At 52.3% G+C, this 18,118-nt stretch overlaps 1 protein-coding gene across 5 annotated transcripts in view; it reads right to left on the bottom strand.

The window, feature by feature from the left end:
* The window catches only part of PDE1C (phosphodiesterase 1C), a 382,013-nt gene that overhangs the window by 306,061 nt on the left and 57,834 nt on the right, over positions 1-18,118 (bottom strand). For all 5 annotated transcript variants that reach the window (XM_053661833.1, XM_037126507.2, XM_053661810.1 and 2 more), the window contains exon 2: positions 3,303-3,353. Coding sequence is in view for 4 of the 5 variants with exons in the window: in XM_037126507.2 (XP_036982402.2) it covers positions 3,303-3,353 (51 nt within the window). In the remaining variant the exon portion in view is untranslated. The remainder of the gene's footprint in view (positions 1-3,302; positions 3,354-18,118) is intronic.

Genomic DNA, 18,118 nt, shown 5'->3' with positions numbered 1-18,118 from the left:
GTGGGGTTCCCCCTCCCTACACTTCTCTCTGCCCCTGCCCAGCTGTTAGGTAGGTACCCCCTTTGCTTTACCCCCCATGCACCCACATCACCCCTCTTCAGTGGGATCATCTGTTTCTAACACTGTCTGCATTATTACCTCCCAAAATAAAAGAGGCCAGATTTTGGCTGTTTTCTTACTCCTTTTGATACATTATTTTCTTTTCAATGGGGGAGAAATTACTCTCCTCTCAGTCAGGGAAGCAATCGAAACTCCAGAATGGAGTTGCCCGGCTCACAAGCTTCGGGGCCAATGCCTCCCTCCCCTGCCACCTCTTCCACTGCCCTGGGCTCTCCCCACAAAAACTGGGTCCATTGCACGGAGTAGAGCCTCTTTCAAGGCTCCTGGAGCAGAGATGCACAGCAAATTCTGGGCTTTTCCTGCCACCCGGTGGCCATGTCTGGACACTACAAGTAACCTCTGTTCCTTGAAAAGTTACATTGCTTTGTTTTTTTAGTTTGGGGTTTTTTGTTTGTTTGGGGGAGTTTTGTAGGGTGAGATATAATTAACATATAAAATTCTATTAGTGTCAGGTGTACAACATAATGGTTTGATATTTGTATACATTTCAAAGTAATTCCCGGTAAGAACACCACAACCATAGTTACCATCCGTCACTTCACACAGTTACAATCTTTTTTCTTGGGCACTTTAAGATCCACTTGCCTTGGCCACTTTCAAACACACAATGTGTTATTAACTATGGTGAGTAGGCTGTGCTTATGTTACCCTCCACAGCTGTTGTTTGTATTCTGTTTGTCTGGCGTGTCTCACTCAGAGTAGCAAACAGGGGTGGTCTTTGAGGGCTTTGGGTTTGGTCAGCGTGAGACGTTTCCTCCTCTGCTCCTCAGACCCCAGCTGGTTTGTGCTCGACTCCTCTTGGGCTCTCCCCCCCCCCGCCCCCCGTCAGATGAAGCCTGCGCTGGTCGGCTGCACAGCCCCCGCGTTGCCCTGCACACACTACATCACAGCCATTCGCGTGTCCACCTCCCTGGTCAGACTGTGAGCTTCAGACCCTGGTCAGTCTGAAGACAAGGCAACTCCTCTGTGGCCAGGCACAGGAAGGTCTCCAAAATACATGAGCAAGGAAGGGAAGGAAGTGCGGGCCTGGGGAGAAGTGCGATGGCGATTCGAGGCAACCACCCGCACCTGCTGCGCATCCCGGGCTGCAGGCTCCGTGATCTACGGAATTTACCCTGGGGCATCAGGGCCAACGTCCACCCCCGGCCCCGGCCTTATCCAACAACTGAGAGGTTAATGCCTGGCCTATCAGGGGTCCCCGGGACCCTGGGCCCTCACATCGCCCAGGGCCAACACCAGTGCTTCATCTCCCATCTCCACACAAAAGTCCATCACCCAAATCCTTCCAATCTCCCTGAATTGAGTATTTCAGTCCCACCGCACCACCCGATCAAGGCCGCTTCCCGTGGGGTGAAGTGTCAATAAGAACTATTTTTCCCTTCCTAAAAGCCACCGATGTTTTCCCTCTAGTGTTTGCTCCAAAAAGATCTAGTAGCTAACGTGTTGTCTGACTTGTTGCAGAATGTTGCATTGAGTCACAGTTTTTTGCCCTTTTTTTCCCCAGAATCAAAGCAGCTTCATTGGCTTGCCACTAATTCCTTCCTCCCCCTGTGGCTATTTTCCCCTCGCGGCTTCACTTACCTCCCACCACTAAGCTTTGCAGCGTCAGGCTGCCCCCCCAGCCCAGTCGCATGAAGGTGCAGGCTCCACTCACACGAGAAGCCCGCCTCTGCACCCGGGGAAGGGACCAACTGCTCCGGGTTTCGTTCTGGCTTCCCGGTTCACGGGCGCCCTCCCGCCCTGCATCTGGTGATGACCACGGGGACACCGGCGTGGCCGGTGGCCTTCCAGCATGTCGCTGCGTCTGACTTTTGCTCAGGGGATGAAGAAAGATGAGGCCTAGAAGCACCCTCATCACCCTCGTGGAGCTGTGGGTGAAATATTCGCTTATTTTGGAAATGCTGATCCCAGGCAGCAGGGCGGCAGCGACAGGCCCTGCGGGAAGCAAGGGTTTCACGACCCATCTCTGTCTAACCTGTGGGCACACAAGGCTCTCTCATCATCATGTGTTACTCCAGTTCCATAGAAATCATTTCTAGGGGTCAATCCCAATGTGTGGAAGCCCCCAAAAGGCAGAGCTTGGAAGAAGCCCTGTAAACACGGAAGTTACACTTTCAAGCCTGCACGTGAAGTTGGACTACAGTGGGATCCGCACCCAGGACTCGATGGACCCAACGTGAATAAGGCTGCGACCGGGGGGGGGCTGGGCAGCTCTCTCCTGCAGGGACTCCAGAAGAAAGCAGCTTTTCATAAAGGAGAGAAGATGGGTGTGAGTTTCCTGTTTCAGATGGGAAAGCGGAGGCCCGGAGAGGGTAAGGAAAACCACCTGAAGGGAAGGCTGGCTCGGAGGGAGGGGCTGGAAGTGAAAAGCCATCTCTTCTGACTGACGATTCCACCGTCTCTCCACTGGCGCCCACACAGTCACAGGAGTATCTCCACTGCACCCCCATCTCCAGTATGTCCGCTTCCTTCCTGGGACCCGGTTTTCATTAATGTGATGTGTGATTCACCGACCACACCGGCCCAGCAAACCCTGAGAGGCTTTTGACTCCTGCTCTCCCATTTGGATCAAGAACCCAAGGCAAAGGGGCCAGTGACACTGAGGGGCGCTCCATGGCCCTCACAAGTGTCCCTGTGCTGACAGAAACCTGTTCCATGTGTTGGAGCTTCCACATGTCCCCTAACTCAGGGGAAGCCAGCAGAAATCTACTCTAGGTGTCGAGGACACCGTCACAGTGCAGGGACCGTGACGACTACAAGCATTTCACACGCTCTTCTCAGTCTTCATAATAAGCCCACCCACCATGGGGCACTCGGGACCCCCAGCCCAGGGGTCCTCCAATTCCCCACGGATGTTACCGGGCAGAGTCTGGCTTGGCAGGCCTGCGGGGGTGGGCCTGGGGCTCTGCCTCACTCACAAGCCCGCAGGTCATGTCTTCCCTGCTCCCAGAACCACACGAGAATAGCAAAGCCTAGAACAGTCCGGGAAACCAGCAGTTCTAAGGATTGAACCAGCAACAGCAAGGACTAGCCCGCCCGTGATGGGGCTTGCATGGGAAGAATATGAACCCACCAGACGTTTCTTACAGCACTCCCTCACCGGCAGGGTTTTACTGACACTCAGCGGAACTCAGGGGTGAACGCGGCTCAGAAGGGGCCCAGGAAAGGAAAGAGTTACTCACGGGAGAAGCGGGCCAGTGGTCTGGCGGCCTTGTCTCCGGCTTCATTTGCAACTGGAAAAAGAGGAAAGGGAGACGTGGTGAGAACGAGGCACGTGTGCAAACAAAACCCAAAAGCCCGAGCTCTGGGTGGGTCGACAGGCAGCTGTGTGTGAGAGTCTTCGTAAGGAATACAAGCAACCTTACCTCTGCTCTCCCTGAATAAAGCTGGAGAGGACCTACGATATCGAGCTAACTGAGCCTGAAGCAATTAACTAGCTTGTGTCCACTTAGTAAGAGGTGTGCAGCCTGGCTTCTGAGCCACGGCACGTCTGTCCTTCCATCTCGAGCCTCCTGTCACTGGGCCGCCCCTCGGCACACCAGGTGCACCCCAACCAACGGCCAGAAGCCTGATTTGCTCAGGTGAGTAGGGGCAAAGCCAAGGCAGGGGTGTCAGAAGATATCAAGGCTGGTTTTTACTAAAGGGTATTTAAATTTAGATGCTAACAAACAAGGGGCTTCAACATGGGGGGGCCGAGGAAGCACTCGGTCCCTGAGAACAGCCTCAGAGAGCCGCGTGAGGTCACCTCCCCCTCAGGCTTCCCGTCAGGACGGTGGCCTCCTCTGAAGAGGCCCTACATGATGAATCAGGTCCACGGGGTCGTTAACAATATCCCTGTGTTTATAAACACCATCTTTGTGATTAAACAGAGGTCAGTGATGGCCCTGGCTGGTGTGGCTCATTTGGTGTGGCTGTCCCGTTAGGCCAAAGGGTTGTGGGTTCAATTTACGCTCAGGGCACATGCCCAGGTTGTGGGTTCCCCAGTGGGGGACTCACATAGATATTTCTCTCCCTTTGTCTATCTGTCTGTCTATCTCTCTCTCTCTCTCTCTCTCCCTGCTCCCATCTACAGGCAACGAAAAACGTCCTCGGGTTAGGATAAAAAAGAGGTCAATTATCAAGTAGAAAGACAAAATTCCCTCACGTTAAATATCACTGTTCATGCCCACAAGGACTGTACTTTGGTTGTTCTCTATACACAGTCAAAAAGCACATAGATGTCTATGGTCCACCTGAATGCAAACCCAAAGCACTCGACTGGAAAAGTCTGGTCATCTGAGTCTAGAAAAAACACTCAGTACAGACACAGGATACAGATCGCGGATGCATCACTGGTCCCAGCAGCAGGACAAGAGAAATAACTACTTCATAAATGCAAGTCATCATTGCACAAAGAATGGAAGGAGTCAAAAAAGTCCTTTCACCCTCTCACAAAGGGTGAACGTTTTTTTAACTTTCTACACGTGGACGATTTTTTAAACTAAGGATTCCATATTTTTAATTAAAGGAAGTCCACTTCCGCGTTTCTGTGGTTTACGATGCCCCCTCCGCTCTATTACAAGCAAGACATTACACCAAGTGAGCAGCAGGGGAAAGTGACATTGCGTCCTGCTCGCCTGACCCCCCCCACCCACAGCCCAGCAATTCAAAAGGAAAGAGGGACAGACAGACAGACAGAGAGTGCGAAGGAAGGGGCAGAAAGTGCGAGCCCAAGCCAGGCGTAGACACGAGCTTCCCTGGCCTTGAGTCCCAAGCACCTCCTCTTTAGACACCGCAGATCTCTGAAGGAGGAAATACGGCAAGGGTCTTCCCAAAATATTTGCTGCAGAAATGGGCAGGCTACTTTTACAGAAGGATTACAGAGCCCACGGGAGTCCCTGAGAACGCCAGCCACCCCTAAAGCCTTCCGCTTGGAGAGTCAGGCTCCCGGGAGCAAGAGGTGCGGTGATATCACTGTCACTGTTAGACATGCAGGGATGGCGGCTGACAGCTCCACTCCCACCCAAGGGTGGGAGTTGCTGACCCAGATCCCAGTCACACCAGGAGGGGCTGGCATCGAGGTCCAGGCCAGTGGAGCACCGGGAGAGTCGTCCCAGCCCAGGAGGGACTTGACCCCTGCTACCAGCTTTGTTCTAGACGCAGGCCCACCACGCTCCCTGTTATAAGATACAGCTGCCTTGGCCAGGTATTAAAACCTGGCCCTACCTATACCCCCTAGCTCACTAGATTGCCCAGAGCATCCTTATCACATGCTCTAAACTGAGAATTCCCAAACACGCCCTTCACACTCTGCTCCTACTGCGTGCTCCTCCCCTGGCCACTGGTCACGCCTCCCTCTGCGTCACTGGCCAGCTCCCCCTCATCCTTCAAGGTCCGAGTGGAGCCATTCATTTCTAAAAGCCACCCCCACATGCCCACCACACCTCACAGACCTGCGCCCCTCGGTCCAACTCCCCTGCCCGGCCAGTGGTTCTCGAGCTGCCGCAGGCACCAGAACCACCAGGAGGCTGTGTGAACGCAGATTGCAGGACTCCCTAAAGTGAAGATCCCGACTCAGTGGGTCTGGGGTGAGGCCTGGGTTCCTTGGTGATCAACTGAGGATGCTGCTCTGGGGGACTTCAAAAGTGCTGGCACCTAGACCACAGCCCAGACCAATCAAACAGGGGCTGGGGCTGGGAGTGGGACTGAAGCACGGGTCCCTGTCAGACTCCTGGTGACTCCAAAGAGCAGCCAGGACTCAGAAGCACGGATAAATGGTGTGACTTCATACATCTTTACCAAAGCAACATTCAGGGAGGAAGATGAGACTTGGGTTCCTTCAAACACAATTCTTCTCAGGCTGCTACTGTTTTGTCATTAAAATCCTGACCAAAAAAACAAAAACAAAAAACCAACAGAGCACTGGCCAGTGTGGCTCGGTTGGTTGGGCATCATTGCCCCAAAGCAAAAGGCCACTGGTTCCTTTCCTGTTCAGGGCACAGGCCTAGGTTACAGGTTCAGTCCCCAGTCTGGGCACATGATAGAGGCAACCAATCAACGTTTCTCTTACATACCAATGTTTCTCTCCCTCTCTTTCTATCTCCTTCCCCCTCTTTCTACAAATAAATAAATAAAATGTTTTCCAAAAAAATTCCTGAACAAAAACATGACTCTGAGAAAAGTCAACCACTGAGACCACAAACAGCGCTGGCCGGTGGCTCCACTGGCTGGAGTGTCACCCCATTCTCCCCAGAAGGTTGGGGGTCTGGCTCCCAGTCGGGGCACGTACCTGGGTGGAGGCTTTGACCCCTGGTTGGGGAGCGTATGGGAGGCAACTGACCGATGGTTCTCTCTCTCTCAAGTCAATGAACATACCCTCAGGTGAGGATTAAAAAAAGAGGCAAACACAGCTACGGGGATCAACTAGTGGGCAGCTGTCGCGCTGGGAGTGAAGGGCTCTCTATGCAAGATCCGCCTCACACAGCCTCTGCCTGCAGTGCGTGTCCCGAGGGCCCCCTGGGAGCTCAGAGCCGGGCAAGACTCTGCTGGGGTGAAAACAGCAGATTCCACTCGGCCTCAACAGGTGAGCAAGTGAGGGAGGGAAGCCATGGGATTCAAGTTTCCTCAAGTGTGGTCAGCTATGGAGCTGACGTTAAGATGATGACGATATGATGGTGATGATGATGATGACAACAGTGATGATGCTCATGCAGATTCCTTGGTCCTAGCCCCAATCCACTAAATCAGAATCCCTGCACGTGGAGACAGGACCCTAGCAGTTTTAAAATCAACTGCCTCAGAAGCTACACTCATATTTCAGAAGCAGCTTTTGAAATGAAGTGTTCCCCTGGTGTGTGTGCTGTATGTTCCCCACCCCAACCCCAAATGGCCAGAAACAAATCTTGAAGTAAGGCTTGCCTTACTTCGAGATTTGGAGGGGGGTGGGTGGGAGGAAGGCAGGGGAGACAGCAGGTGAACTAAAGCCATGGCGTCCTGACCCCAGGCAAAGAGGGCAGCTCTGATGTCCCAGCTAAGCCACAAACACCACAGACCACCAGAACAGGGCAGGGCAGAGTGGCCCAAACAGTCAGGGTGGTGGCCCGAGCAGGTGCTCACTGCTTTGTAACCAAAAGGAGCACCCAAAACACTGCCGCCTTGTTTTGAAAGCCCTGGCACCTGGGCGAGTGTAAACGCAGCTGGGGTGCAGGGTGCCAGGGCAGAGTGAGCCAACTGGGGCGGGGCAGCCTGGCTTCCTGTGAGGGGCCATGGCGCCCACTGCTCTCGCTCAAGCTCCGGGACCCCTAGGTGAGGTCCTCTGGCGGCCTGGGGCTGAAAGGCTAGGCGCAAGGGATGCCCAGCGAAGAAAAACGCCCTGGAAGGAGCTGGCAGCGTCTTCCTGGTTCCTGTGGAGGGTGCAGCTTAGAATGGCTCACGGGCATTGGGCCTCACCTCACCCTGCCTTTACCTGGCAAAGACCTGGGCCAAGGCTGCAGGGAGAGAGGCTTGGTCCAAGGTCATCATCAACTACCTGGGCTGAGCGGTCACCTCCCCAGTAAGGCCCTCCATGACCATCATACTAAGATCACAGCCCCCGACTCCCCTCTTCCTCTGCCCCAGCCCCTGCCCCGCTCTCCCCGCACCCCAGCACACAGCACTTTTCACCTTCAGCCCCTGGGGGGGTTTCCTTTCTCCTCCCACTACAGTATGAGCCCCATACAAGCGTGGACTCTCTGCCCATGAAAAACCTACTATACCCCCAGGGCCTAACGGCCCAGGACACAATATTCATTGTACAAATCAAGGACCAACCTTCTTCTGACGCACCATGCAGTGCGTGATGGGGCCAGGACCTGGGAAAGCTGGAGGAACACGACGGTGCCAGAACATCAACACGCACCAAGCATTTATGTGTGCTGCGAGTGTTCATCCCGCCCTGCAGAATAGTTTTCTAAACCCAACTGAAATGCAGACACCAGATGAAGGCTCAGACAACCAGTCACAGCCCCAGCCTTCACACTGAATGTGACTGTCATTCCCATTTGATAGGCAGACAAGACACGGGAGCTCAGAAAGGTCAGGTCGCTTTTCCAAGACCACACAGTTGTGGGTGTGGCAGAATTCCAACCCAAACCCAGGTATACCTGTCTCCAAAGCCCAGGCCCTTCCCATTTCGGCTCTTTGCCTTCCACAAAGGGTCAGCAGATAGCAGCTGTGACCCCTAGGGAGGGCCACATTTAGGGAAAAGTCTCACCAAGGCCTGACCCAACCCCCCCTCCCCATGCCTCTAGCCCTGGTGAGGGCCATGTACCAGCCTACAGAGAACAGGGGAGGTCACCTGCCTGAGAGCTGGTACCTGGCAGAAGCCCAGGAGATGGTCAGTAGAGGGAGGCCCTTTGGGCACAGGGGACCAGCACCCAGAACAACGGGACCCCAAAGAGGGAGACACTAATTACAAAGGAAAGAGCTTCATTGCCATGGTCATGTAAGAGCCCCAGCAACCAGGCATCTCCCTAACTCCATTAAACCTTCCCTAGACAGAAAAGAGTAACAAGGGAACAGAAACAAGGATCAAATTCATCTTAGTGTGATAAGCAGTGCAACTCATAAATATGGCCTCTGGGAGACAAGACCTATTCCGTGTAACAGGTGGGGAAACCGACATTCCGAGAGATCAAACAGTGTGTCCCAGAGCAGACGGAAGCCAGGCAATGGGGCCGGAAACACGGCCCCTTTCCTCCAGCCCCGAGGCCAGCGTTCTCGGAGAAGAGGATACAGTCCATCTCTGACTCTCACGTAGTGACTGGTCCAGGGCAAAAGAGTCTGGCTTCCTTTGCCCCCATTGGGTTTGAAAAATACTGATGCTCGACAACCCCAGGACTGGTTTTAAGCATAACAACGTAAAACTCTGGTGATGGCCAAATCAAGTGTTGTGTTGAGTGGGCTTCTGATGCTGAGTCTGAGCTTCCAAAGATGTGTCGGTGACTCATCCCCAAAACCTGCATGGGCTGGGGTGGGGTGGGAGAGGAGGATGCATGGGCCAGGAGGGTGGGTAAACAGGAATTGCTTAAAATGAGAGGTGCCATGTACTACCTAAGGACCAGCCTAAGCACTCCCCGTTCATTCCCTAATTTTATCTTCACTGAAACTCTCTGAGGATATTGCTATCATCTCCCTGTTTTCCAGACGCAGACACTGAGTCCCTGCGAACATAACCAAATTGCCTGAAACATCTCACCCAAATGTCTGTCCTGCTTGATGGGCCCCACTGCCCACAGCCGGCTGGGGCCCGGCCTCCCCTCCACTGGGCCGCAGCCCAGAAGCTCCGCAGACAGAGCTCCGCGATCCAGCTGGAGTTCTGGACACCACCAGTGACACAGAAGGCACCACCAGCCCTCAGCCTGTGTCCTTCCCTCGTCCTTCATCCAGAAATGCTCACATTGCCTCCTTCTACCTTCCGGGCCAATCTGGCTGTCACGTCGACTCTGAATCAGGCTCTTGCACAGAAGAAAATAAAACCATTTTGTTATCACAAACTGTCATCAGAACCTGATGGTTGTGATGACTCACCAGAACTGATCATTTGAGGGTGGCAGGGACAGCTCCCCTTTGGGGCCCCTCTCTCCTCAGTAATGGGCAAGCCTTTCCGAGGGTGAGGCTGGCCCACCAGGGGCGGTGTGGCCCCTGCTCACCGAGCGCAGGGCGCCACGAAGCACAGGTGGAAGGAGAAATCAAAACAGCCTTGCCAACCAAGAGGGCGGCTGTGCAAACATGTTTCCTTTACCCTTTTTTTTTTTTAATCTAGAGGAATATGGGTCATATGTAAAGGCTCAGGTAATAAATCTCCCTCTTCTCTGGTCCCGATTTTATACAGTTGTTCACTTATCTGTATCCTACTTCACTCCACAATATATTTTACTCATTTGGCTCTATGCACCAGTCCTTTAGGGAACAGAGCAGGGTGTTAGAGCTGAAACAAACTTACTTCACTCACTCCCTCGCTCCCTTTCCCTGACCCCTTTTTGGGAGCCCCTGGGGTTTCAGACTGACCTCCCACCTCTTACTCAGATCAAACAATCGATTTGCCCCTACTGAGTGCCCCCGAGCCCCTCCCCCATCACTGAGCTGGATTACAGGTCCGATATAACTGGTCCTTGGGTGGCCAGAGCCCACCCGAGACCCGGAGGCCTGGCATGGAGCTTCCTGACGTGGATTACTAGGGTTGCTGCGTTTGAATTCACCAGGCACCTGGCATTTCCATGGGAACCGCCCGGCCAAGCTACTGGGCCTGACCTCAGGGAACCTGAGAGGGGAAACCTAATGCTAACATGTGCCCTGGCCCGAAATCTATTGGTTGCTGAATGAAGGGTCTTTGTTCACAGAACAGAGAGCTCGTGGTGGCCTGGGGTGAGGAGTACCAGGACCAGGAGGCTTCTAGGAGACCCGGGACAGGTGGGGGGCAGTGAGGTAGGGAGGGTGATGGAGGCCATTCCAAGGGAGGAGGAAGGGGTGCGTGGCGACCTCTAGCTCCAGGGAGCAGACAGAGATGGACCAACTCTACTGCAAATCTCTCCCTTTCTCAGGCAAGAAAAGCTTCTCACCAAGAAAGGCGGCAATGAAAAGCCGTGAAAGGACAACACTAGCACCTTGATACGCTCTAAAAACACATCTGGCTGCAACCCCCCTTCTTTCCCAGTCCCGTCTATGCACAGGTCGTGTTAGCAAATGGTAACGTGAACCCACCCAAGAGCAGATGTCTAACCACACACTGAATTCAGGGGCTGAAACCCCAGGCCAGGTCAGCAGTCACGCCCAAGCACGGCCACCTCAGCCACGGTACAACTCGGCACGGACCAGAGTTCCAGAGTTCTTCCGGACGGTGACGGCCTGTGAGGCTCTGTCCAGCTGGTTGATACCCTGGCAGCCACCACGGCCATCGGCCATGCAGGACTGCAGGCACCGCCTGGGAGACCATACAAGGCCCCCTACTGTCCTGGCCCCATTAAGACATCCCAGTTGAGCAAACGAGCCCAAGACCAACCACCAGCAGTTAAAAGTCTGAGACAAATGAGAGGAAAGTCCAGCATCCAGCCGGCTGCTCACACGGTGAACTAACAACAGCCCACCCCACACAAGGCAAAGAGAAGACATAGCTGGGAGAGGGGGCGGGACACCAAAATGTGCTGGAACATTGCACTCGTGCATTGCTGGAACATTGCACTCGTGACTTTTAATTAATGTTCCCGCCATCCCATGAGGCGAGTACTACCCTTCCCATCTGCAGATGAGGAAACTGAGGCCCAGAAAAGTTAGGTAACTTGCCCAAATCGGGGCTCGTGAAAGAGAAGCCAGGATCGGAGCCCAGTTTTGTGAGCCCTTCCCCTTTCTCAGCAGTTTGCTGGGCGGGAGAGCACAGTAGAAGCCGAGTGGTCCCACGAACTGAAGGATGCCAGACAGAAGAGGGTGGGAACCGGGTGAAAAAGGCAAAGGGATTGGGAAGCACAAATCGCCAGTTACACAGTCGGTCACAGGGACGTACAGTGCAGCATGGGGAATAGAGCCAATAACATTGGAAGAGCGATGATGGTGTCGAATGGGTGCTGGGCTTATTGGGGTGATCACTTTGCAAGTTACAGAAATGTCTCATCGCTATGCTGTACACCTGAAACTCAGATAATATTGTAGGTCAACTCTAATTACATTTTTTTTAAAGATGAAACAGAAGTCACTGGTTCAACTGCACGTATCCTGCCTGGATGCCCTACAGCATCTCTGATGAGGGGATGCCCAGCCCATGCCCAGTGGGCCCACCATAGGGAGCCCTTCTGAGGGTGGAGCCTCCCTGCAGGTCTCCCCCGCCACCACCGGCTTCTCCCAGAACAGGTCCGGCCCCATCCAGGCAAGCGGTGTGTGCCTCTCTTCCTTCCCGGCCCTGGCTCCTGTGAGCCTCCCCTGCCTCGCAACAGTGACGCCACTCTGCCCCACAGATCCCCAGCCCCCAGGGGGCTCCCCTTCCCTCCTGAGGGGTGAACAGAGGCAGCATTCCAAGGCATGTTGGAATGAACTCCCAGACGGCAGCAGAAGCTAAGGTCAGCTGACACGCTGTGACTCCCAGCTCCAAGTCCATCTCGGAAACCCTGGGCCACCACCGGCTGCTCTGCTAGAAATAGGAGGTGCTTTGGGCCCTGAAGAAGCCATCTCGGGAAGATGGTTCCCTGAAAAAGGAAAGGGACATTCACGTTTCCAGAGCCACGACTCTGTCCACGGCCTGGGCTTTTTACCCACATGTCCTTTCTCACCACTACCGGGGGCACACATGCCACTGTTCTCTTTTCCCAGATGAGTCAACAGAGGTCCACGGGGGTTGAGTGCCTTGCCCAGGGCTCAGACAGCTGTTGGGCACGGCTGGGCAGGTTGTACTTGGCACAATTCTGGGAAGCACACGTCACATGGTCAGAGCACAGATTTGTCATGAGAATTTTCCAGTGGAAAGGAACTTCAGAAAGGGGCATCGTTTTCCAATCCACACAAAGACACACACGAGTCAGCAACGGGTCTCCTAGGGAGCCACCGCCCTGCTGGTCAGTGGGGTCTGGACCCTGGGTCTGCCTGACTCCACAGTCCCCGCCCTTTCCACCTGGCCATTCTACCTTCCTCAGGATAACTTCAAGCAGTTCTCTGCCAAGTTCCCCACAGTTCAATGGGTGGAGATGGGGTCCCAGACCTCTGGACCATCCTAGCTGGAAACAACATTGGCCATTGACAAGCTACCTTCCGTCTGGGTTGGGAGAATGCAAGGTCCAGAGAGGGGCAGCAAGTGGCCCAGGTCACACAGCTGCACGCCGAGTAACTGCAGACAGGTCTGGCCCCGATACAAAGTCACTGTCACACAGCATAGATGATCAGAGCTGGGTTATGCAGGCTAGTCTCAACCTGCTTTTGCATCAGAATCACATCTTCACCAGCAGGTGGAGGCAGTGAGTGAAGGGTCTCCAGGGAGAGTCCCTCGAGGACAACTCCCTGAAGTTCAAGCTCAAAGACAAAGGTGGTGGGGAGGGAAGAGGGAGCCGAAGGGGCCACAGCTCAGAAGCCTCTCCAGAAGAGGCGAGAAGTGTGTTCCTCCGTGGGCCTGCCAGACCCAGGGAGGGAAACCGTCGCTAAGTGGAAGTCTCTCGGCTCTCCCTGGTGGCTCTCTAGGCAGTTGTCAACCACCTTGAAGGGAGGACTCAGACTCTGCATAGGCCTCCCTGGGAGCCCCTGACAACCACGGCGACAGCCCCCAAGGGGCAGCTCAGGTCTGTCTGGGCTCCAGCCAGGGCGATGGGAGCCTAAGGGAAAAGAACGCAGGGAGGAAATCCGAGCACTTAGTGTGCTGTTCCGTCCAGGATGCCAATTAAAACACCTCCCTGCTCCCTCATTAACAGCTCCTTCCAGACCCCCAAGGGCCACCCAGCTTCCTGCCCAGACAATGGAGCCCAAATGTGCCCAAGTTAGGCCAAAACGCATGACAGCCCCGAAGACCCCTAGACCCACACAGGCTTCTCCTGGACACCAAAGTTCAGAGAGGCAATGCCTCCTGCCCCAGATCGCTCAGCTGGTCCTTCCTGGCTCCACAACATAACAGTGTAGACGTCCCTGGGGACAATCACCCCACCTCAGGTGAACCCGGCCTACCCACTTCTGCCTGAGCCCCTGGCCCTGCCCCTGCACAGATCTCATTAGGGGCCAGGCAGGGAGAGGAGGCAGAACTCTGGACTCCCGGGGGTCACACTCTGCACAGCCCCGGAGAGAACAGGCCACTGAGTTCCCTGCAAGTTGATGCTGGAAGAAGCTCACGTACCTCCTGGAAGAGGCCTCTAGCGCCCCCTAAGGTCCCTGTGCACAGCAATGTGCTAGTTTGGTGTTCTTCCATTACACCCAGAGCCCAATTTTTATCAGGTAGGGACACCCACTGATTGATTCACAGGAGTGAATCTTCAAACCAGCCTGCGGGAACGGCTATTTAAAAAAGAAACACATTGAAAGAGAGCGTGAAAAACTGTAATTATGTTATGATGATGTTACCAACATGAAGGTGAACATACTATGTAGGTGAAATAATAGCAAATAAACACCAGAGCCAGCAAACTGAAAGCAAGAATATATGTTTATTCTGCTTGTCACAGAAGTGGAACAATATTAGAGAATCTACTGATTTCATAATTTCAGAGAAGAAAACAAAAATATTACCTGAAGATACATAGAGTCTTTGAAAAAAATCAAGACTTACTCTTGATTAAAAGAAAACAAACAAAAGCCAAACAAAAACATGAGGTACAGTTCCAAGTACAATGGAGTGAACACACTCCACCCTACAGCTCCCACCAAATGCAGCCACACAAAACCTGGGTGGGACGCACACAGCACCTGTTTGAGGACCTGAAACTAATCAGTAGCTGACAGATGAAGAGCCAAGACAAGAATCCAAAGTACCACCAAATCAATGGTGAGTTTTCTGTTTCTTCCTTTAGGGTCCCCTGGCCTTGCCTCAAGATAGTCCAAGCAGGTGCCAGTGTGAATGACAGACCACCCAGGGACTCCTTCAGGTTTGGACACAAGAGCCGGAAATGGATCTCTGAATTCTCTGAGTAGGGAAAATTCACATTTTTTCCACTGTGTATTCTCTTATACCCCAGCCCCTAGAAACCCAGACACCCTGAGGGAGGACTACCTTCCTCTCTGATCAAAGGAGCTATGGTCCCAAGAGCATGGAGTAAACCCCCCTACTACTATATCCCCCCCACTTCTCTCCACCTGCCCCTTGACCTGGAATTCAGGTACAATCATGGGAGGTGAGAAGCAGAGAAATTTAAATAAAGCAATTCCACTCCTAGGGATACACCCAAAAGAATGGAAGGCAGGGATGCAAACAGATACTTGGACACCAATATTCAGAGTAGCATTAGTCACAGTAGCCACAAGGTGGACACAACCCAAGTGCCCACCAAGAGATAAATAAACAAAAGGTGCTGCATCCACAAGGTGGAGTGTTAGTCCCTCATAAAAACCAATGAGACTGAAGGGGAAGATGGCAGTGGAGTAGGACAAAGGATTTTGCTCCCCCCCCCCCCCACGCACCAGAGAAAACCAGGCTGATCTGTGGAGGAGTGCAGCGGACAGCCAACAGGGACCCAGCATATAGGAAGGTAGGACTCCAGAAACTGGAGCAGACTCTGAATGACCACACGGTGAGGAGAGATGGCTGTAGGTCAATAAGGTCCGAGGGAACAGCGCAGAGGCCGCAGGCCCTCCGCTAGGCTCCTCCAAGGCCCAGGCCGGGCCAGGGCCTGGGCTGGTCCACCTCAGTCTCTGGGAGCAGCCTCAGTCTCTGGGAGCCGAGGGCTGGCTCAAGAACCTTGGGAGAGAGCCAGTCACCAGCTCCCTCCCTACCCAGCCAGGCACAGTTTGAAAAATGCCAAGAGAGATCTGTTTGCTTGGAGTATCAGGGAGAGGAGGGGGTATGAAGAAGCAAAACACAGAGCTTTGATCACACGTGGGGTCTGTGGATGCTGGCTTGGGAGAATTGAGAGTTACCCTTGCGTCCCCGTTGCACTGGGCCTGGACCGGGTCTGCTGGGTCTGCCGCGGACTCTGGGAGCCGAGGACTGGCTGCAAGGCCGCTGGGAGAGAGCCAGTCATCAGCTCCCTCCCTATCCAGCCAGGCGCAGTTTGAAAAACACCAGGAGAGATCTGTTTGCTTGGATTGTCAGAGAGAGCAGTGGGTATGAAGAAGCAAATCAGAGAGCATTGATCACACGTGGAGTCCGTGGTCACTGGCTTGGGAGAATCCAGAGTCGCCTTTGTGATCCCACATAATACTGGGAAAGGTTTGCGCCCAGGCCGGCAGGACCAGAGAAGCCTGGCCGGAATCATGTCCACACCCCAGGCCAGGACTGTGAATCCTGGAAAAAGTCTGCTCTCAGTGGGGCGCTGAGGAGAGGATCTTGGGAGAGCAATCATGAGACCGGCTGAGTTCACCAAGAAGGGAGAAAGACAGCACTAATCGACCCTCAGACTGCTGCAGCTAGTGTGACCACAAGAAAAGGCTTGACCAGCTGGAAACCAACAAGAGGGTTTTTTATTTGTTTGTTTTTAATAATCTTTTATTTTTTAACTTTATTATTGTTTTATCTTTCAATACTTTTACCCTCTCTTCTTGTTTTATTCCTTCTTCCTTTCTTCCCAAAGCTACCATTTTTTCCTCCCTTCTGCCGCCATTTTTTTTCTTTTTGCCCCCTCCCCCCCATGTGAGACAAAAGACTTGGAACGGCGTAAAGACCAGAGTTGGACTCAAAGAGGGGGCATCCCAACAGCAGAGACAGAGAGACAAAATTCACTTTGCTATAACAGAAAAACTACAAGTTACTGCATATTTGAATTTTTTCATTATTTTTTCATTATTATTACATCTTTTATTTTAATAGTATCTCTGTATTTCTCCTCTTTCTGTATAGTCTTCTTTACCTTAGCTGGGTATATTATATCACTTTACAGGTTTCCTCTGTCCCCTCAACCATAGTGGGACAGTAAATTGCTAATTTACTGTCCTTTACTTCCCCTTGCCCACTTAGCACACTATTGAAAGCCCAATACTCCCTAATCTTGGTATATCATAGATTCTGTCATATGATTGTTGCTTTAATATTATTGTAAATGATAGTTGTTGCATGCTCTTGTAAATACTACACAACACCCCCCCGTGATCTTAGCCCACTACATTGTTGCCCAAACTATAATACTGCAGTGGCTGACTCTGTTCCTTCTCATACTACACCTATTTACCATCCCTTATTCTTACCTTACCTCAGAATCTGACCTCCCTCAACCTCACTCCTTTCTGGATCCAAATCACAAGACTTCCCTCCCCAACAAGAGCCTTATCTTCCTTCCACCCTTCCTGAAAAGTGGCTAAGGGGGTTGAAGATTACGGTTGTTGCTGTACATAGTCAGGGGAAGCACCTATCTCTTCTCTACCAGCTGCTACTGTAAATATCATAGAATACTCTCCTGCTGTCATAAACCAGTTTGCCTTCCCCTCCAACTGATCACCAAAAAAAAAAATAGGTGAAAGTGGTGAACACCAGGATACCCACTGGAAGAGGAAACCCAACAACAAAGGAACCACCAACAGATAACAACAGAAGAAGGTGAAGGAGGGAGTAGAAAGAACACAAACCTCAGCCTAAGACCTACCTGGAAATACAACTAAACAGCGGAGAAACTTCCCAGGGCAAACAACTGAACAAGAGCAAAACAGAATCTTCAAAACCCTGTATATGTAGAAGAACTAGCTTCAATGCAACCCACCCTCACCAGCACAGCAAATTAAAACAGGTAGGAGGCAGAGGGACCATCAGTTCACCAGCCGGTGGGAAGAACCCACAAGAAAAAAAAAGACCCAGAAACAACAAAAACCCAAAGACAAATTCAGAGCAAACATTAAAGACAGCCCAAGACCACCAATTTGGGGAGATCAAGGAGACTACACCACTGAATCTCACAGGTATTATACCACAGAAGTGCACACCATAAATCCAGGAAGCCAGAAGAAATCAATTTAAGAAGCTAAAGCTAACAAGAAGAGTCTCACAAACAATGGGAAGACAAAGAAACAACCCCCCAATGAAAGGAAAGGAGGAAGCCTCAGAAAGAATGTTAGATGAAATAGAGGCAAGTCAGCTATCAGATACTGAATTCAAAGAGGAGAGATACTGAATGAAAGAGGAGAGATTACAACTGACCCCACAAAAATACAAAGGATTGTAAGAAATTATTATGATCTGTATGCCAAGAAATTTGAAAACTTAGGTGAAATGGACAAATTTCTAGAAAAATATAATCTTCCAAAACTCAACGAAGAAGAAGCAGAAAGCCTGAATAGACCAGTAACAACAAATGAAATTGAAGCAGTAATCAAAAATCTCCCAAACCGCAAAAGCCCTGGACAAGATGGTTTCACAGGAGAATTCTACAAAGCATTTAAG

This window comes from Artibeus jamaicensis, unplaced genomic scaffold, assembly GCF_021234435.1.
Source record: "Artibeus jamaicensis isolate MK-2021 breed Jamaican fruit bat unplaced genomic scaffold, CSHL_Jam_final contig_1016, whole genome shotgun sequence".
Taxonomy (NCBI): domain Eukaryota; kingdom Metazoa; phylum Chordata; class Mammalia; order Chiroptera; family Phyllostomidae; genus Artibeus; species Artibeus jamaicensis.
This window is presented reverse-complemented; position numbering and strand designations above follow the sequence as displayed.